General features: G+C 34.0%; 1 protein-coding gene across 2 annotated transcripts; it reads left to right on the top strand.

The window, feature by feature from the left end:
- Positions 1–1,501: 1,501 nt before the first annotated feature.
- Positions 1,502–21,095, top strand: LOC145307190 (double-stranded RNA-binding protein Staufen homolog; the record flags this gene model as incomplete). 2 transcript variants are annotated; one of them, XM_080149554.1, is given in 14 exon segments in its annotated part: positions 1,502–1,592; positions 2,497–2,578; positions 3,054–3,095; positions 4,830–4,911; positions 5,366–5,429; positions 6,748–6,853; positions 7,570–7,621; positions 8,381–8,455; positions 9,208–9,255; positions 12,009–12,125; positions 13,181–13,255; positions 13,620–13,712; positions 15,830–15,985; positions 20,947–21,095. In XM_080149554.1, coding segments are annotated over 13 exon segments (1,056 nt in total), but the record flags the coding sequence as incomplete, so codon positions are not given.
- Positions 21,096–22,509: the final 1,414 nt, after the last annotated feature.

Here is a 22,509-nt window from a genome sequence, read left to right as displayed (position 1 = left end):
TTTCAATTTAATTAAAAATGTAAAATTTCTAAAAACTTTAAATTGGCACGAAACATATTAAATAGCATCAGAATTTGATAATTTTAGATTCAAATGATCAATAAAATTAAGGAAAATATTCGTATGTCAAAAGTTAGCAGTTAAATGGTCTATTTGTTGAAAAATTAATGTTTTAAATTTCTTCGTAAAATATACCATACTACACTTATTATTAAGAATTAAAGATAAATTCTTACCACATTATGATGTCAAACTAAGCAGGAAGGCTTATTTGAGATCTTCCACGGATTAGAGCGCATGTATATTCAACCAATACATTATTTTTATTCACGTAGCTCCGCACATGGGAATCATCAAAGGAAAAATGCGCGTCTTTTTGTTTGTTTACAAGCGACGCGCGGAGATAGTTAGGAATGCCGCGTAACACACTCATTCTCTGGTGTAAGGAAAGGGGAATTAATGGGTTCGAACTTGTCAGGGAATACAAGAAAATCATTCCAACACAGGTTCTATCTCCAAGATTTAGAGTACATATTCAAGATTTTGCATTTTCAAAATTCCTGTTGCATAAAATGTGTTGAAATATTAGAGTTAGACCCCATATCATTTCGAGTTAATTGTCAGGCATGTAATTTTGCATCTTTAGACACCTTAACCACCCTTGTAGGTCAATCTTAGCCAATTTGAGACAAGAAAAAATGTATCAAAAACTGCTGTCAAAACTGGCAGGATTTTTAACATTAAAAATTTTTGGAGAAAAAATCACTTTTTTCAAGAAATTCCAAGACCTGCGAATCAGAAATTGCCTCTAATTTATGTATAAAGCTTAAAAAAACCTTATCATATAATAAAAAGTATGATTTTTTTAAAAAAAAGTTTGCATGAAAAAAATTGATGTTTTTTTGTGATTTTACCGACTTTTTTAAAATGGAGAAAATGTGGTCATAAAATTGTCAGATCTGCATGCGACTAGTACCGTTAGAAAGCTAATGACCTCAGCTTTCTACTCATAGTTTAAAATGTTAAAAATATTTTAAGTGGGTGTTCCACACCCCCAAAGTCAACTGACCGAAATAGCCCCACCGGTGGGGTTATTCCGGTATAGGCCAACCGCCGCCCTTTAAACCGATTTTTGAAGACTTCTAGTTGCGAGATCTTAACGGGACCAAGACAGGCTTCTTCGTTATTGCCATATCTTTCATTTGCACTCTTAAAAACCGGAAAAAGTTTTTGGGAAGTATGTTTTTTTTAAGTTGAAGCAAAAATTTGACCGGAATAACCCCGCACTACCCTATTCGAACAACAACAAAAAATCAAGACGTAATTTTAGGCAATCAAAAATCCTAACCCGCTATTAAAATAATGGATTCCGGATTCAGGATTCTGAATTCCTAAATTGTCCAAAAATTGTGCGGATATTCCGGATTCGGATTGCCAACCCTACCTAAAACATCCATGGCAGCCGACCACTTCTTAGCTATATTATATTTTTTTCCCCTAGTGTCTGCAGAACACGAAGTACCCCACGGCCAAGGAGAAGAAGATGTCTATGTTCAAAACTGCCAACAGGATGGGGATGACACCCACAGGAGGTAGGACCCAAAGTTTTATAAATTGGTGCCTAAATATTCATAAATTGATACCAAAAGTTTTATAAATTGGTACCCAAAGTTCTATAAACTGGTTCCCAAAGTTTTATAAACTACTAATCCTCTAATTAGACCACAAATCTAATAAGACAATAGCCAATAAATTTATGTACATCCCCAATGATAATTCTCAAAATTACCCTTCTGTAGATTATAATTAATCATTGAAACGGTTAAACACTCAACAATAACATAATGATTTATCCAATCCGAATTCACTAAAGTCCCCAAAGTTGTTAAGCCAACAAATGAGAAACGCTATTAATAAACTTTGAGAACTAGTGTAATATACAGCCCATTGCCCCCCCCCCCCTCTCTCTCTCTGGGTATGACCGACCAGCTACGTCGATTTTCCGCCAGATTTGTCTTATTTTATTTCCCGCCAAATTTTCATTTTACTTTCCCGCCAAAGAAATTTATTCGTATGACACCCACAAGAAGTAGGACCCTTGGATCTAAAGGGATAAGACAATGGCCGATAAATTGACGTTCATCCCCAAAAATAATTCTCAAAATTACCCCTTCTGTAGATTAGTATTAGTTGCTGAAACGTTTGAACACTCAACAAAATAAACCAACCAATCAAAATACACTAAAGCCCCCAAAGTTGGTAAGCCAACGAAGAAGAAAACGTTATTATAACACTTTGCGGACTAGTGTAATAAACAGCCTATTGTCCCCTCTCTCAATATCAGTATTAAGCAGTATTTCAACAAATTTACTTTCAATTTTGCTTCGACTCTTTATATTTATATTCTGATTATTCAGTTCTGACACTATACAAGTGTTTATGTCCGTTTGTCCTACCGTTTCAGTGCTTCGCTTTTATGGATGTTTTTTTATTTAGAACTTCACGAATTGGCAGCCAAAAAGAATGTTCAAGTCGATTTCAAATTTCTAGAACCATTCAATTTTGAGTTTAATTCAAGGTAAGAATGTTAGAATTGTCTAATTGTTTTCAAACTTGATTACTATAACAGTGGGGGGGGGGGGATTTCTGACACTTTTGCGTAAACAGGGAGTATATACCCCCCCCCCTCTTTCTTAGTTTTTTTTCTTAAAGGAGGGAGAAAAAATGAGCGTTATCCTCTTTGGAATTTAAAAAAAAGTTTTATATTCTTTTATAAATCAAAACGGACAGTCATACATTGTTATGACTGTATTTAAAGATCATATTAGTTATTTATCGCATCGTATCATAAACAGCTTTCCGCAGATATAAAAATGAACGATTATAAGATTTTTAGCCCCGAGATGCCGAAGGCACATGCTAAAAAAACTTGGTTTTAATCTTATGATAGTACATTTTTATTTTCGTAGAAAACTGGATATAACCTAATCTAATCCACCGGATATTAATCGGTTTCGAAATTCATTACCTACTGAAATTTATTTATATTTTAGTATGAGATTATGGAGTAAACGGGAAATGTTGGGAAATTACAGGTATAAGTTATTTTGTTCGCCTGTCTGTGTCCGTCCATAACGTTTCGGGGGAAATGTGTTTCTCGGCTGCTATTTTAGATGGAGCGCTGAAATTTTATAGTGAAGATTTCTATTATATATGTGCTTTTACTCATACATTATTTTGTCTGTTTGTCTGTCGGTTATGCTTTAAAAGACAAAAACCTTATTGTTTGAGAAATGTGATTTTCTCAACTGCTATTTTACACCCACCTGACAAATTAGGGGGGAGGGGGGTGAATTTAAAAACCCTTCGAGTCCAACCCCCCAAAACGCCAAGGGGTTTGTCAAGTTAAAAAAGTCATATTAACTAACGAGCGAAATAAATCTAAATTAATATTTAGGCCGGGGGCAAATGGAAAGGTCGTCAATTTTACTATGTGTTGCCCCCCAAAGTCAGCTGAAAAATACGTTTAGATTTTTTTCGAATTAATTTCATCAATCGCACAAGCTGCACTTTAAAAGATTATCGTTAACTTTATTGGATGTTTTAATCTGAGGATTTTAGTCTTATAATTGTACATTTTATATCCGCAGAAAACTGTTTATAATACGGTGCGAGAAATAACTATACTTATGTCTTTATAAGTTCAGCTAACAAGACTAGTATTAATTTTATGATCTTTATTAAATACTAACGGCTACGCCCCTAGAGGCCTCTAGTGGCACTTTAAATGTTTTTTTTTTTTATTTCAAATATATACCTAACTTGAGAAGGGGGGGGGGGGGTTCAATGCAACCATCTCGTAATCAGTGAGCAAATGACACTTAGAATTCGAATTTCGATCTGAACTTTTGCATGAGTAATCCTTGGTAGGTCTATTTTCCCTAAATCGAACAAAAAGTTGGAAAAGTAACGGCTAGCGGCTCATCCGTTCAGCCGTTTTTTGCCTATTTTCAGGGTAAATCCATCATCAATTACGTAGGAATCAACTTTTAAAAACATATTTTTGGTTTAATTCATGTTAAATGATAGCAATAACCAATTTTAAAACTTCTAGTACCAACAGCTACCGTCTAGAACCGTTTGATAGCGTTTTGGAGTAGAAAAGAGTATTATGTTGAGAGAGGTTTCGTGACTAATTTGCAATATAGATATCAAACAAATGGCAAAACAGATGAGACGCCAGCCGTTAGCCGTTACTTTTCCAACTTTTTGTTCGATTTAGGGAAAATAGATCTACCAGGATTACTCATGCAAAATTATAGATGGAAATTCGAATTCTAAGTGCCATTTGCTCACTGATTACGAGATGGTTGCATTAAACCCCCCCCTTATTTCTATTTTGCGTTTCTACGCGAAATTCTATTTTCTCGGTACAAGTACAAACACAGACACACAAACATCCTGTTACTTTAGTATAAGGATTAGTGGAAAATTGTCTGTAATACAAAGCTTTACATGAATTTTCAGTATAGCTGAGAACCGCCGCTTCTAATCCAGTAGATATCAATCGGTTTCGAAGCCATACTGGAAATTTTGAAAATTTAGTTTTTAGAAAGTTTTTAGTATCGAAGCTACTCTATAATTCGAAATGTTTGTCAGTCTTTTAGACACCAAATGGTGGAAATTTGATCTTCTCGGCTCCTGTTTAAGATAGAAGGCTGAAACTTCTTGTCAACATTCCCATTATTAAGGAGCATAATTAAGTATAAAATATCTATGGCAGTCGAACTGCTTTTTTGCAGGTTTCAGGCTATTTTTATGTTTTTTAGAGTCCAGCTGAACGTGGCTGGGTACGAATTTTACGGACAGGCAGAGTTGCCACAGCAGGCTAAGCACAATGCCGCGACTCAGGTCCTTACATTTTAATTGATTGATTAATTGATTAATATATTGTTAGATTGATTAATTAATTGACTGATTGATATATTGATTTATTGATTGGTTTGTTGATAGATTGATTGATTAGTTGGTTGATAGATTGATTGATCGGTTGATAGATAGATTGACAGATTGATTTATAGATTGATTGATTGATTTATTGAGTGATTTATAAATTGATTGATTGATTGAATGATATATTGATTGATTGATATATTGATTTATTGATTGGTTGGTTTATAGATTGATAGATATGTTGGTTGATAGATTGATTGATCGGTTGATAGATTGATTGATCGGTTGATAGATAGATTGACAGATTGATTTATAGATTGATTGATAGATTGATTGATTTGTTAATTGATTGATTTATTAATTGATCGATTTATGGATCATTGTCTTATCCATTTAGATCCCTATTATTTAGGCTTTAGCTGTTTTAAGAACAATGAAGGCGAACAAATGCGAGGGAAAAGTCGTGGCTAAGCCAGGTATAATGTCTGTCTGTATGTTTGTCTGTTCGTCTGTCTGTCTGTCTTTTTGGCTATTTGTATGTCTGTGTGTATGTCTGTCTGTCTGTCCGTCTGTCTGTCTGTTTGTTTATTTATCTAATTTTACACATATGTTTGTCTGTCTTTATGAATGTTCTTCTGTCTGTCTGTCTTTTTGTTCATCTATTTGTCTGACCGAGTCTGTCAATATAATTGTTCTTCTGTATGTCTGTCTGTCTATTTACATGAATGTCTGTCTGTCTGTCAGTTTGCATGTGTCTCTTATACATATTTCATGTCTATTTGCTAAATTTGCATAATGTCTGTCTGTCTATATGTCTGTTTGTCTGTCTGCTAGTCGGTACTTTTGTCTCTTTATCTGTCTGTCTGTATGTCTGCATGTCTGTCTTAATATCCGTCAGTCTATATTTTTATCTCTATATCTCTCTAGTATATTTGGTTCCAGGACAAACGCAGGAGTCCCAAACGTCGGAGTGGACAAACGCAGGAGTGTTAAAATATTAATTGTATTAAGTATTTCTATACAGATTAGGTTAGGTTAAGATATGCATGAACAAATAAGCCCCCCGCAGGAGTTAGGCATTTAAAAAAACCTATAAGATGGTCTAAAATAGGTTAGGTAAGGTTAAGTGTCCACTCAGACGTTTGTCCACTCCGACGTTTGGGACTCCTGCGTTTGTCGTAGGACCGTATATTTGTCTGTTATTTAATCTTTCAACACTTTTGCTTGTTATTCTATTTATATACTAGCGGCTACGCCCCTAGAGGCCTCTAGGGGCACTTGAGGAGGAGAGAGTCGAATTTGATAATTCAATTTCTTATTTTAGATTTTAAAAGAAAAAGTTAAAAAAAATTTACGTTTGATGTTTATTTTTCGTTGAACTCTCTTTCTAAAATTGGTAATTTTTTTAAAAATTTAATTTCTCTAGGGAGGGTGGTGGTACCCTCCCCCAAAATAGTTATAAACCTTCCCGGGACATATGAGAATCTACCCTGTTAAGGAGAATCCAATCGGTTCAGCGGTTAGCGAGATCCTTCGGTACACACAGACAGACACACAGACAGACAGACACACAGACATCCTGTTACTTTAGTATAAGGATATATGCAGGGATGGAGGGGACATGGACTGTTAATACACTACTCCCCAAAGTTTTAAACCAAAATCTTTGTTTGTTTTTTAAAATTTGATTGGTTGGCTCATGTACATATATTTATCGGCCATTGTCTTATCCCTTTAGATTCCTGATCTATATGACATGTTTTTTTAAATTAAGACTGATGTTTTATGTTTTAGGGAAAACGGCTGAAGAATTAGAATCGGAATCGGCGGAATCGTCAGCGGTGAAAACCGGCGGTAAAAATGTGATCATGCTGTTGAATGAAGCCGCCGTTTGTAATAGGTCAGATATTTTCCCAGATCCGAAAATCCGCAATCCACCCGGCTTTTGGATCTAGAATCCGAATGCGCAATCTAAATCCGCTTCACATGGATCTCGGGATGGGTTTAGGCTACTTTTTCCCTTTCCTTACGCCTTGGAATATATTCGAGTTTTGAATATAGAAAGATAGACAGACAGACAGTTACTCATATAGAAAGATTAATGCTTTTGGTTCTCATTTTCAATTTAGCTTAAGATAGGTCATTTGAAGGTTTATAACTATTTTGAGAGAGGGTACCACCCACTACTCTTCTAAGAAAAATCGTCCCTAGAAAAAAAATCATAAAACCAGTTCTCAGCCATACTAAAAAGTCATGTAGAGCATCGTATTACAGACAAATTTCTACAAATAATAAAACAAAAATGTTAAATTAACACGAGTTTTATGATATTTTACTTACTGTGAAAATCTGTCTTATCATACGTTACAAAAGACTATTTAAAAATAACCATTCTAGTATGTCTTTGAAACCGATTAATATCCGCTGGATTAGAAATGGTTCTTAGCTATACTAAAAGTCATGTATAGCATCGTATTACAGACAAATTTCCACGAATATTAAAATAAAACTCATAAGATTAATAACAGTTTTGTTACTCACAAAACTATTGTAAATCCTATTATTTTATCATTTTAATATCCGCGGAAAGCTGTCTGTAATGAATAATTATTGCAGTATAACCCCGGAGTGGACGCTGATATCTGAAACTGGGCCACCACATGCTAAGGTAAATATCCGCCGGATTAGAACCGGTTCTCAGCCACACTATCCGCATAATATCCGCGGAAAACTGACTATAATCCGCAAACGATAGAATATAAACTCTAATGATGATTCACAAAATTACCCCTTCTGTAGATTAAAATTAGTGGTTGAAACGTTTGAACACTTAACCTAATGAAGCAGCCAATCAAAAGTCCCCAAAGTTGTTACGCCAACAAATAAGTGAACGCAATTATAAAACTTTGGGGACTAGTGTAATAAACAGCCCATTCTCCCCTCTCTCTGACTTATAACCCTCTTTTCTGATGAGGGGTAGGGGGGTGGTTAGGTTTTATTTTCTTCTGCCTATCTCCTGCGGGAGGCTCTAACCCGGCCCTGCAAGGCTAATTAGTAACCAACCTAACCTAACCCCACCCAAAGTTATAATCAAACAAATGAAAACTACTATACCCCCCTCTATTTTCAATTTATTTTAAAATAATTGTAGGGGAGGGGAGCCCGGAGGGGGGGTTATCAGTACTCAACAAGGTACTTTGTGTGAAATCGTAAAAAGAATTATGTATAGTCCCTTTCGTGGCAACGCCTCTAAAGGGGCGTTTGGTCGCATTTTCACAGTGGCATTTGATAGGTTATTTTAGGTTAGATTAGTTGATTGCCCCGCAGGGGCTAGAAATAAGAAAAAAGCTACTGTGAAAATACGATTAAAACGCCCCTTAAGAGGCGTTGCCACGAAAGGGACTATACCCAAAAAAATGAATTTCAGGTGTTCACTTGGGAGCTGAAGATGGGAGAATTTGTCACAATTGGATCTGGTCCAAATAAGAGGTTTGCTAGACAGGTAAATTAACTGTCATACAGACAGTCAGACAGACAGATAGACGAATAGAAAGACAGATAGATAGACAGACTTGTAGATAGACAAATAGACAGACATACAAATTTATAGACATACAGATAGACAGTAAGATGGACAGACAAATACACAGACATACTGATAAACAGACAGATAGATAGACAAACAGAAATAGATCTGGTCCTAATAAGAGGTTTGCCAGACAGGTAAATTATCTGTCATACAGACATATTATATAGATAGACAGACAGACAAACAGACAGATAGAAAAACAGACAGATAGACAGACAGATAAACAGACAGATAGATAGAAATACAGATAGACAGACTTAAATATAGTCAAATACAAAGATAAACAGACAGTAAAAAAAGATATATAGACATACAGACAGATGGACAGACATACAGTCATATGGACAGACATACAGTCATATGGACAGTCAGATAGACAGCCATATAGACAGACAGTTAGACAGGAAGATAGACAGATAGTTAGACAGATTAAGCCTTTAAAATTAAGGTTATTAGCTATCTGTTACAAATTGAAAAGACGTACGGAAGGAATATTTAACAGATAAAATCTTCAAGCAACTTTCAATGTAAAAGTTTTATACTGTAAGTATTCCTTTCAATCTTGCGATCGAGAGAAAAAAAAATGGCGGGAAATACAATGATATTTGGCGGGAAAATAGAGATGACAAATTTGGCGGGAAATTTGAATATTATTGTTTTCTCAGGGTGCTGCAGACCAGATGTGGGCCACACTACCAGATGATTGGAAAAAGGTAGGATGGAACCAGGCATTTCAGGGGATAAGACAAAACAGTCTAATTACTGGTTGAAAAGTTCGGCACTATATAATTAAAAGTACCCAGTCCCAAAGTATGATTAGTGATTACTATAATATTATCAGCCAACATTGAGGACACAAATCCCCTTGTAAAAATATCCACGTATTTTCAATATATAGTCCCCGAAATTGTTGAGACAACCAATAAGAAAACTTCATTTGAAACTTTGGGGACTAGTGTAATAAACAGCCCAATGTCCCCTCCCTCCCCCTGGTTATTAGCTACTTATGGATGTTGTCATCCTTATTTTCTTTAAATCCCCCACCTCTATTTACATTAGGGAGGGAGGGGACGATGGACCAGGGATCTAAAGGGATAAGACAATGGCACATCCCCAATGATGATGCAAAAAAATTACCCCTTATGTAGATTACAAATAGTGGTTGAAACGTTCGAACACTCAATTTAAAGAACTTACTTATCAAAATTGAGACAACGAACAAGAAAACTTTTTTTGAAACTTTGGGGACCAGTGTAGTAAACAGCCCAATGTCCCCTCCCTCCCCCTGGTTATTAGCTACTTATGGATGTTGTCATCCTTGTTCTTTTGAAATTTCCCACCTCTATTTCTATTAGGGAGGGATAAGACAATGGCTAATAAAGTAATGCATATCCCCAATGATGATGCATAAAAGTTACCCCTTATGTAGATTACAAATAGTGGTTGTGAAACGTTCGAACACTCAATTTAAAGAACTTTTGAGACTATGAATAAGAAAACTTTATTTGAAACTTTGGGGACTAGTGTAATAAACAGCCCAATGTCCCCTCCCTCCCCCTGGTTCTTAGCTATTCAGGGAGGGAGGGGACATTGGACTGTAAAATACACTGGTGCCTAAAGTTTTTTTTAACAACGATATCCCTTTCGTTGGCTCAATTCTTTGGGAACTTTTGATGAATTTTGGCTTCCAAACTTTTGGTGTTTAAACTTTTCAACCAATATTATGTAATTTTGGGATATAGCTTTATTTATATTTTATTGTCCTATCCCTTAAGAGAGAGAGAGGGGTCAATGGGTTGTTTATTACACTAGTCCTCAAAGTTATTCTTATTCGTTAATTTAACAACTTTGGAGATTAGTGAACTTTAATTGGTTGATTCATTAAGTAAAGTTGAGTGTTCAAACGTTTCAACCATTAATCTTAATCCAAAGAATGTGTAACTTTATAGCTTTATTTATATTTTATTGTCCTATCCCCTAAGATTCCGGGAATATATCAGAGAGAGATTGGGCAATGGGTTGATTATTACACTAGTCCCCAAAGTTTATAATAACGTTTTCTTATTCGTTGGTTTAACAACTTTGGGGACTTTAGTGAATTTTAATTGGTTGAATCATTAAGTAAAGTTGAGTGTTCAAACGTGTCAACCACTAATTTTAATCCACAGAAGGGGTAATTTTGTGTATCATCATATGGGGGTTATGTAAATTTATCGGCCAATGTCTTAACCCTTCAGATTCCTGGAATATATAAAAGGGGTGCTGCCACTTTTACCACTAGCAAAAATACAACCACTGTGTTTTTGACAAAAAGTGGGTGTGTTTTTGTCAATTTCGCTTATATATTTGTATAATTGACAGCAAAACTGTGAATATGACAGTGCAATAACTGTATTTTTGTCATACCCCCTAAAAATGCAGGCGTGAATTTGACAGTAAAACTGTGTTTATGACATCAAATCACTGTGTTTATGACAGTACTATCACTGTATTTTTGCAGGTGGTAAATCTGCTATGTACCCATATAAAACTAAGCAAGCAGCATGTACTCTTATAAAGTTTTACTTAAACTTTTCTCTATATGTTCGAGATTAAATGGGTTTGTAATTATCTATCTTTCTATCTCTCCAAAATTGCTATCTATCTTTTTCAAATTCATATTATCTTTCTATCTATCCAAGTTGCTAACGGCTACGCCCCTCTATTGTTTGTTTTACTTAAGAAATAATTTCTAAACAAAACACTAAAATTTTAAGTTATGAGCTTATTTTTAAAGATATCTAGCTGATTTTTTAAATGGAACCTTTTATTACATAGATGAGTTGATTAGCAACCCAATATTTCATTTTTGCCCTTTACTTCTAGGGGCTTTTGAGGTAAAACAACCCCCCAAAATACAAAATTTATAAATTTACGCTTACAAGCCCCTAGAGGTTAGGTGCAAAAATGAAATATGGGATGGCTAATCAACTCATTTATGCAATAAAAGCTTACATTTAAAAAAGCAGCTCGATATCTTTAAAAATATGCTCATAACTTAAAATTTTAGTGTTTGGGGGGGTCTTTTGCCCCACTATCTCCTAGAGGGAAAGTCCCAAAATTCAATTTTTAAAATTTTACAGGTTGATCCAATCATATAAGAGAGTTTACAAAAAGAATTAGGTTGATAACTATAAAAACAGGCCCGAACGGCCAGGGCAAAATTTGGTACTGAATTTTCATTTCCTATAACTGTACAAACTTCCCCCCCCCCCCCTTATTACTTTCTATTTCTATATATATCCAAATTGCTATCTATCCTTCTATCTAACAAAATTCATATTATCTTTCGATATATTTAAATTGCTATCAACCTTATATACCTATCTGAAATTGCTCTCTTTCTATCTTTCCAAATTGCTAACCATCTCATCTATCAACTCTTGCTATCCACATTTTATCTATCTATCAATCTGATCTATTTTAGAAGGCGGTTCGGCGCTTGAAAGGCGGAGGTGGCGGAAACTCTCATTGGGGCGGACATAGTAGTGGTAAACGGGGCGCCGGTCCCTCTTGGGCGGGAGCGCCATCTGAAAAGAAAAAGGTAGGCGCTTAAATGATAAACAACCACTTTAATACAAAGTAGAACAATATCTGTCTACCTGTTTGTCCGTTTGTCCGTCTGTCTGTGTATATGTCTGTTTCTGTCTGTCTGTCTGTCTGAAGCATAAGATCTCAGTAAAGACTGAACTGATTAGGCTCTACACTTCAGGGAATATACCTATTGGGAGGCACACCTCCTGATAAGACAATCGGATTGAATCCTATCATATCTATAATACAAAGTAGAACGATGTCTGTCCCTTAAGATCTCGGTAACCACTGAACCGATTGGATTCTACTCTTCAGGGTTTACACCTATGGGTCCTGTGGTTGTTTTAAGCTATTTTCTTGGCAGCACCAGAATTTTTTTTTAATTACCCCATGGGGCAAAGCCGCTAGTCTTTATAATAAAGTAACAGGATGTTTGTTTGTTTGACTGTCTGTGTGTCTGTTCGTTTGTCTGTCTATCAAGCTGTTTGTTTGTCTGTCTGTCTGTCTGTCTGTTTGTTTGTTTGTCTGTCTGTCTGTCTGTTTGTCTGTCTATCTGTCTGTCTATCCGTCTGTCTGTCTGTCTGTCTGTCTGTCTTTCTTCCTGTCTGCCTGTCTGACTGTTTGTCTGTTTTTTTTTTTTTTTTTTTGTTTGTTTGTTTGTCTGTCTGTCTGTCTATCTGTATGTATTTCTGTCTTTCTGACTGTTTGTCTGTTTGTTTGTTAATTTTTTGTTTTGTTTTGTTTTTTTTGTTTTTTGTTTGTCTGTCTGTCTGTCTGTCTGTCTGTTCGTCTATCCATCTGTCTGTCTGTTTGTTTGTTTGTCAAGATTCCTAATATTTATACGGATCTGCTCTATACATTTTTTATCCGTTTGTCTGTCGGACATTCTTAAAAAGACAAAACCTTCTTACCTTTTTCAGCTCAAAAAGTCATCAGTTTATTTCTACCTATCTATCTTGTCTATCTATCTATATATGTAAATCTATCTATATATCTGTCTATCTATCTATTTATCTATCTATCCATCTGTCTATATATGAATCTATCTATCTATTTATTATTTAGCCTATGAAAGCTGGAGACCAGATAGAGATCACCTCCAACAATCCTGTTTCATCACTATTCGAATTTGCCTCCAAGGTAATAATGTTTTCTTATTCGTTGGTTTAACAACTTTGGGGACTTTCACCTAATTTATTAATTTTGATAGGTTGATTTATTAAGTTGAGTGTACAACCGTTTCATTCAACCATTAATTAAAATTTACCTAAGGGTTAAATGTGTGTATTATCATTGGGGATGTACATCAATTTAATGGCCACTGTCTTATCCCTTTAGATCCCTGATGCAAAGCAACTGTAACAAAATAATATTTGATTAAATTCTTAATTCTTAATATTATTTCAACATAAGAAGACGACATTTTAAGTTACATAATTTTACGCGGCAATCGCACACCAATTGTACTGTGATGAAACATCTGTTCAGACTTATCTATTTTCAGAAACGTATCGCCGGACCAGTATTTAATGTAATCAATGAAACTGTCATTGGTCAAATCCAACAGAAATCATACAAAGGGGTCCCTTTCAAAAAGGTGAATTCATAGATTGATTGATAGATATTTTGATAGATTGATATATTGTTTAGTAGATTGTTTGATAGATAGATTGATAGATTGATTGATTAATTGATAGATTGATAGATTGATAAATTGATTGATTAATTGATAGATTGATAGATTGATAGATTGATAGATTGATAGATTGATAGATAGATTGATTAATTGATAGATTGATAGATTGATAGATAGATTGATAGATAGATTGATAGATAGATTGATAGATAGATTGATAGATAGATTGATAGATAGATTGATAGATAGATTGATAGATAGATTGATAGATAGATTGTTAGATAGATAGATAGATAGATAGATAGATAGATAGATAGATAGATAGATTGATTGATAGATTGGTAGATTGATAGATTGATAGATTGGTAGATTGGTAGATTGATAGATTGATAGATTGATAGATTGATATATTGATAGATTGATAGATTGATAGATTGATAGATTGATAGATTGATAGATTGATAGATTGATAGATTGATAGATTGATAGATAGATTAATAGATAGATTGATAGATAGATTGATAGATAGATTGATTGATTGATAGTTTGATAGATTGATAGATTGATCGATAGATTAATAGATTGATAGATAGGTCGTATTTTAAGCAGTCTCCATTAAAATGAAATAACAAAGAAAATACCTACCTAAGCATCTTTTAAAAACAACAAAATTTACTTTCTCGTATTCATTCGGTTCTTATCCATACGAAAAAACTATGTCTAGCATCGTATTATATCCAGCTTTCTACGAATATAAAAAAGTACAATAATAAGTTTAAAACCAGTTCTATATCCGCGGAAAGCCGTTTATAATACGATGAAAGAAATAACTATTAAGAATTCAAGATTATAAAAAGTAGGGTTGGGCCGGATATCCGGTCTGACCGGTTATCCGGCCATTTTCAATATCCGGCCGGATACCGGATTTTAAACTATCCGGTTACATGATATCCGGCTGATTTTTGACGCCAAATGTCCGGCCGGATATCCGATAATTTGCCGGATATCGAACGCTGGCCAGATATCCGGCCCAACCCTAACAAAAAGTAGACTATAGTATAGAAATTTTTTTTCAATTTTTTTCAATTTTGTAGAAATGTTCCTTCTTGCATTTGGCGAAAAAAGGTGTCAGATTATGCCTTTTGTCTAATAATTGTATTATCTTTATATTATAGATGGATTAATTGAAAAATTGATTGATAAATTGATTGATACATTGATTGATAGATTGATTAATAGATTGATTGATAGATTGATTGATAGATTGATTGATAGATAGATTGATAGATAGTTTGGTAGATAGATAGATAGATAGATAGATAGATAGATAGATAGATTAATAGATAGATTGATAGATAGATAGATTGATATATTCATTAACAGTTTGATAGATTGATAAATAGATAGATTAATATTATGATTGATTGATAGATTTATTCATAGATAGAATGATAGATTGATTGATAGATGGATAGATATATTGATTGATTGATTGATTGATAGATAGATAGATAGATTGATAGATAGATTGATAGATAGATTGATAGATAGATTGATAGATAGATTGATAGATAGATTGATAGATAGATTGATAGATAGATTGATAGATAGATAGATTGATAGATAAATTGATAGATAGATTGATAGATAAATTGATAGATAGATCGATAGATAGATTGATAGATAGTTTGGTAGATAGATAGATAGATAGATAGATAGATAGATAGATAGATAGATAGATTAATAGATAGATAGATTGATAGATAGATAGATTGATAGATAGATTGATAGATTCATTAACAGTTTGATAGATTGATTGATAGATTGATTAATATTATGATTGATTGATAGATATATTGATTGATAGATTTATTCATAGATAGAATGATAGATTGATTGATAGATGGATAGATATATTGATTGATTGATTGATTGATAGATTGATAGATAGATTGATAGATAGATTGATAGATAGATTGATAGATAGATTGATAGATAGATTAAGAGATAGATTAAGAGATAGATTGATAACTATAATTTCACATATATCTTTCTATCTCTCTATCTATCTATTACAGATGGAGTACACGCTGACCTGCGAATTTGACGGCAAAATTTACCGGTCCACTGGCTCCAACAAGAAGGCGGCTAAAACCGCGGCAGCCATGGAGGCTTGGGACGCGGTCAAACAGCAGTATAAATTGTAACCGCCATTTTTTCTGATTTAATTACTGGTACCCAAAGTTTTGCAATTTTTTTTCAACATTCTTGAATATTAACCCCAGTGTTGGAGGGAGGGGACATTGGACTGTAGATTATACTGGTAACCAAAGTTTTATAATCATATCCAGGGTGGCCACAATGTACGGATGTACGGAAATGTACGGAAATGTACGGATTTTTAAAAAAGTGCTAAAAAAATGTACGGATTGTACGGATTTTTCATTTTGGTGTACGGAATTTCCGAGCATGGTGTTATAATTAGTGTATTATCTTTAAAAATTAAGTAAAATGTATCATTTTTTGGGATCATGAAAAGAAAACGAAGTTTCCGGTTTCGTCGTTTTTTTCACAGTAGCCTTTCTCCTATTTCTAGCCCCTGTGGGGGGCTCTAGCCCTGCGGGGCATATTTTCTAACCCTGCGGGGCAATCATTGACATTTAATTAACCTAACCTAACCTAAAATAACCCTTCAAAAGCTGCTGTGAAAAAATACGATGAAACCGGCAACTTCGTTTTCTTTCCATGATCCATTTTTTGTTCTGTATCATTATAATATTTGTAAGTTACATTTAGATTTCACGGGAACCAGTTTGGACAAGAATGGTGTACCAGAAGTTGAATTATTCAAACTATTCAAGATTTGTCTTCAAAGTTTCTATTCAATGGGGGGGGGGGGAAGTTCTGACACTTTTGCGTAAACAGTGATTATAGGCTTTGTCTTTGGAGTGAGAGGATAGGTTATTTGACAAAAAAGTTTCCTTTTGGGATGTAGTTTTCCTATTTTTAAAAAAAATTTGGATTCGGCCTCCAGGTTCCGGTACTCCAGGCCTCCAGGTGGATTCTGGAGAAGTAAAAAAAAAATTTCAAGTAAAAACAAAACTTATTTAACAAAAGTAGCTTCTTTATAGATGGTATTAACTAATTTGAAGAAAATTTTGAAATCGGGCTCCAGGTTCAGGTACTGCAGGCCTCCAGGTGGATCCTGGACAGGTAAAAATTGAAAATTTTTACTTTAAAAGTTAGAACAAAACTTATTTAACAAAAGTAGCTTCTTTATAGATGGTATTGACTAATTTAAAAAAAATTTTGAAATCGGGCTCCAGGTTCAGGTGCTGCAGGCCTCCAGGTAGATCCTGGACAGGTAAAAATTGATTTTTTTTACTTTAAAAGTTAGAACAAAACTTATATAACAAAAGTGGCTTCTTTATGGATGGTAGGAACTAATTTGAAGAAAATTTTGAAATCGGGCTCCAGGTCAAGGTACTGCAGGCCTCCAGATGGATCCTGGACAGGTAAAAACTGACATTTTTTTCTATTAAAGTTAGAACAAAACTTATTTAACAAAAGTTGATACTTTATGGATGGTATTAACTAATTTAAAGAAAATTTTGAAATTGGGCTCCAGGTTCAGGTACTGCAGGCATCCAGGTAAATCCAGGACAGGTAAAAATTGAATTTTTTACTTTAAAAGTTAGAACAAAACTTATTTAACAAAAGTGGTTTCTTTATAGATGGTATTAACTAATTTGAAGAAAATTTTAAAATCGGGCCCCAGGTCAAGGTACTGGTAGGATCAAGGTAGGATCAAGGAACAGGTAAAAACGGAAATTATTTACTATTTAAGTTAGGAAAAAATTTATTTAACAAAAGTTGTTACTTTTTAGCTAGTATTACCTAATTTGAAGAAAAAGACGATATCAAGTTTTGTTCTAACTTTATTAGGAAAAATTTTCAGTTTTTATCTGTCCAGGATCCACCTGGAGGCCTGCAGTACCTGAACCTGAAGCCCGATTTTTAAATTTTCTTCAAATTAGTTCCTACCATCCATAAAGTATCAACTTTTGTTAAATAAGTTTTGTTCTAACTTTTATACTAAAAAATTTCAATTTTTACCTGTCCAGGATTTACCTGGAGGCCTGTAGTACCTAAACCTGGAGCCCAACTTCAAAATTTGCTTTAAATTAGTTAATACCATCCATAAAGTATCAACTTTTGTTAAATAAGTTTTTCTAACTTTTAAAGTAAAAAAATTCAATATTTACCTGTCCAGGATCCACCTGGAGGCCTGCAGTACCTGAACCTGGAGCCCAATTTTAAAATTTTCTTTAAATTAGTTAATACCATCTATGAAGTATCAACTTTTGGTTAATAAGTTTTGTTCTAACTCTAATAGAAAAATTTTTCAGTTTTTACCTGTCTGGGATCCACCTGGAGACCTGCAGTACCTGGACCTGGAGCCCTATTTCAAAATTTTCTCCTAATTTGTTCCTACCATCCATAAAGAAACAACTTTTGTTAAATAAGTTTTGTTCTGGAGGCCTGCAGTACCTGAACCTGGAGCCCGATTTCAAAATATTCTTCTTAGTTAATACTATCTATAAAGAAGCTACTTTAGTTAAATAAGTTTTGTTCTAACTTTTTAAGTAAAAAATTTCAATTTTTACCTGTCTAGGATCTACCTGGAGGCCTGCAGTACCTGAACCTGGAGCCCAATTTCAAAATTTTTTTTAGATTAGTTAATACCATCCATAAAGTATCAACTTTTGGTAAATAAGTTTTGTTCTAACTTTAATAGAAAAATTGATCTTGATCAGTACCTAGTATGAAACCAATTTTACTAAATAATATATTTACTACATAGTAGAAAAAATAAAATGTACGGAAATGTACGGAAAAATGTACGGATTTTTTTTTTAGCATGCACGGAAATGTACGGATTTTTTTTAAAAACCTTGTGGCCACCCTGCATATCATCTTATTCGTTGTCACAAAATTTTGGGTACTTGAATTAAATTTTATCAGTTGGTCATTTTTTCATTAGTAATTTATGTCTGCAGATGGGGTAATTTTGTTAATTATCATTGGGGATTTATATCAATTTATCGTCCATTGTCTTATCCCTTAAGATCCATGAATATTATTTATTAAATGCGTTTAAAGTAGGGCTTTTATAAAACTTTGGGGACTAGTGTAATAAACAGCCAATTGTCCCCTCTCTCTCTCTGATATACACCTCTGATAAGACGTCAACATAAGATTTGGATCATGTAAATGAAACCAAGTTGCGGGTTTCAACATAATTTCACAGTAACTTTTCTTCTATTTCTAGCCCCTGCGGGGCAATCATCTAACCTCACCTAAAATAACCTTTAAAAAGCTACTGTGAAAATACGACGAAACCCGCAACTTCGTTTCCCTCACATAAACCCTAAGATTCTTAAGATTCACAAAAGCTCTGTAAATTTATTTATTATTAAAGCACAAACCTCTCATTTTGAGGATTTTTGAACATTTTGTTAAATTCAGGAACAAGGGAATGATATTCTGACAAACAATTATAATGGAAAATTTCCCCACAACCCCCTTCCCCCTTTCCACCCCTTCTTACCCACCCCTCTTCAGTTAAATGAAACACTTGTAAAGGTTTCATGATTTTTTAAAGAAAACTGGAAAAGGTTTCGTGATTTTTTGTAGAATTTATTGTTAGAAAATCTACCCATGGTTAAATTAAGTTTAATTTATCAGGGATTTTAAGGGATAAGACAATTGACGACATATTGATTTACTTCTTACGAGGGTTTGGCCGGATATCCGGTCATTTTCAATATCCGGCCGGATACCAGATATTAAAACTATCCGGTTACATGACATCCGGCTGATTTTTGACGCCGGATATCCGGTTAACCGGCCGGATATCCGATAAATTGCTTGATATCGAACGTTGGCCAGATATCCGGCATTATAAGTCAGCCGGATATCCGGTATCCGGCCAAAAAAGTATTCGGCCCAACCCTACTTCTTACTTACAAATGTAAACCAACCAATCAAGATTCACTAAAAAGTACCCAAAGTTTTTGAACCAACGAGATAAGATAACGTGGTTATAAAACTTTGGGTACCAATGTTATGTTTAGTCCTGTCTGTCTTTCTATCTATTTATCTATCTATCTATCTATCTATCTATCTATCTATCTATCTATCTATCTATCTATCATATACGCCCTGGATGTTTTCAGAAGGGAGGGAGGGGGACATAGGACTTGTAAATTAAACTGGTACCCAAAGTTTTATGGTTTGCTTAATAACTTTGGGTACTTTTGTTAATTATTGATTGGTTGGTTCAATCCAATTTTGACCATAAATACCTTTTTCAGTTTTAGATAGTGTAATAGTTATTTCTCGCATCGTATTATAAACAGCTTTCCGCGGATATACAATCTACAATTATAAGATTAAAACCAGTTTTTTTTTAGCCCCGAGGTGCCGAAGGCACCGGCTAAAAAAACTAGTTTTAATCTTATGATTGTACATTTTTATATTCGTAGAAAGCTGGATATAATACGATGCTAGACATAGTTTTTTTAGTATGGATGAGAACCGGTTCCTATCCACCGGATTCGAATAAATACGAGAAATTATCATAGGTGTTGGTCATCAATTTATCGTCATTTGTCTTATCCTTTAACATCCCTGCGTTTGCGTTTTTATTTAATAGAGCATATTATCTATAATACAAAGTAGAACGATGTCTGTCTGTCTGTTTGTTTGTTTGCAGCGAAGGATCTCGCTAACCGCTGAACCGATCCGGTTCTCCTTTACAGGGTAGCTTCTCATAGGTCCCGGAAAGGTTTATAACTATTTTCTTGGGTTGGGTGGGAAACCCCTTACCCCCCCCCCCCCAAAAAAAAAACCCAATTTTTTTTTATTTTCTTTAAAATCTAAAACACGAAAAATTAGTTTGATCAAACCTCTTAGGGCAAAGCCCCTAGAGGCTAGAGGCGTAGCCGCTAGTTATTAAAATAATAGTTATTTATCGCATTGTATTATAAACAGCTTTCCGCGGATACTAAAATAAAAATAAGATTAAAACCAGTTAAGTATGTTAGCCACAAAACTGATATTAATTGTATGATTTTTATTTTAATATTTATGGAAAATTGTCGGTAATACGATGCTATACATGATTTTTCAGTATGGCTTAGAACCAGTTCTAATCCAGTGGATATTAATCGGCTTCAAAGCCATACTGGAAAAATTTTTCTTTTGAAAATTTTTAAGTGTTTTTTCTTATAACTTTGTTATTCATTTTTTCTGTTATATGAAATAAAAATTTAAAATATAGTTTGAGTTTTAAAAACGAAGCTTTTATTTAATTATGGTCGGTCCGTCCGTCCGTTAGTCACAGACTATCGATTTTAAACTTTGCATGGTGATTCCTATAACAATTTTTACGATTTAGGAAACGTAGCAATTCTATAATCGTTACCAGAAAGTCCGTATGTCCATTTAAAACATGATGTTATAATTATTATATGAATCTGGTTTTTTTTAATACTGATTCTTATTACCACAGGTACAATGTTATAAGCAAAGGATCTCTATAATCAAGTCCTAAAAATGTAAGTTTGTCCTTAAACAGTATCCTGTATTTAAATACCTTTACAAAATGATATGCATTATTTTTCAGTACGGCCTAGAACCGGTTTTAATCCAGTGGAAATTCTGAGAAATTATGATATTGTACGAACTAGCACTCTCCCAACTTTCCAAACAATAATATTAATGCATTTTTTATTTTTGTAGTAAGGTTTTTTGGTTTGTCCAATAAGATCTCGCTAACCACTGAACCGTTTGAGTTTAGCCAACAAGCGAAATAAATCTAAAATAATATTTGGGGGGCAAATGGAGAGGTCGTCAATTTTACGATGTGTTGCCCCCCCCCCCCAACGACAGCTGAAAAACACGTATAGGTTTCGTGATTTTTTTCGAATTAATTTCGTTATTGGTATAAGCTGGGTATAGCCAACAAGCGATATAATATTAGGAGAGGTGATTAAAAAGGTCGTAAATTCTTTTAAGTGCCCCCCCCCCACTCTATACGACAGCTGAAAACGTATAGGTTCCGTGATTTTTGTTTCGAAAGCATTTCGTTGGTGGTATAACCTAATGTAGTTTCACATAGCTTCCGTGATAGTTATTTGCTATCCTTATATACAGTGTGTTTTTCTGTGAGAACTTTTTCAAAAGCAATTTTACCCCACTTATAGTTATCAGAATTTAAAGATTAATGGCTTATTTTCTTCGTTTTTTAATGCAATTAATAGAACAACAAAAAAATATTTCAGTTTTTATTTAAAAAGTACAGTAAAATCTAAAATTCAAAACTTAGGTGTCAACATCTAAAAATGGTTTTAGCGCATTTTTCTTATGCTCAAATAATCAACCTTTTGCAAGAATGGCTGTTAAACACTTCAAAGTTGAGATATAGAGCTAAAAATGTATACAGATACTATTAGGGACATGTACTAGAACATTTCAAAGTTTGAAGGTCATATCTCAACCAGGGAGGGAGTACTGGCCCCCCAAAGTCGAATACAGAAAATCCAATTTTTTAAAGAAAAATGCACTAAAACCATTTTTATATGTTGACACCTAAGTTTTGAATTTTAGGTTACAGTACTTTTTAAATAAAAACTGATTTTTTTTGTGTCCTATTAATTGCATTAAAAAACGAAGAAATTAAGCCATTAATCAT

Source organism: Acartia tonsa, chromosome 15 (genome assembly GCF_053477335.1).
Source record: "Acartia tonsa isolate MP-2025a chromosome 15, ASM5347733v1, whole genome shotgun sequence".
Classification (NCBI taxonomy): domain Eukaryota; kingdom Metazoa; phylum Arthropoda; class Copepoda; order Calanoida; family Acartiidae; genus Acartia; species Acartia tonsa.
The sequence above is the reverse complement of the archived record's forward strand: the minus strand, read 5'-3'. Positions and strand labels throughout refer to the sequence as shown.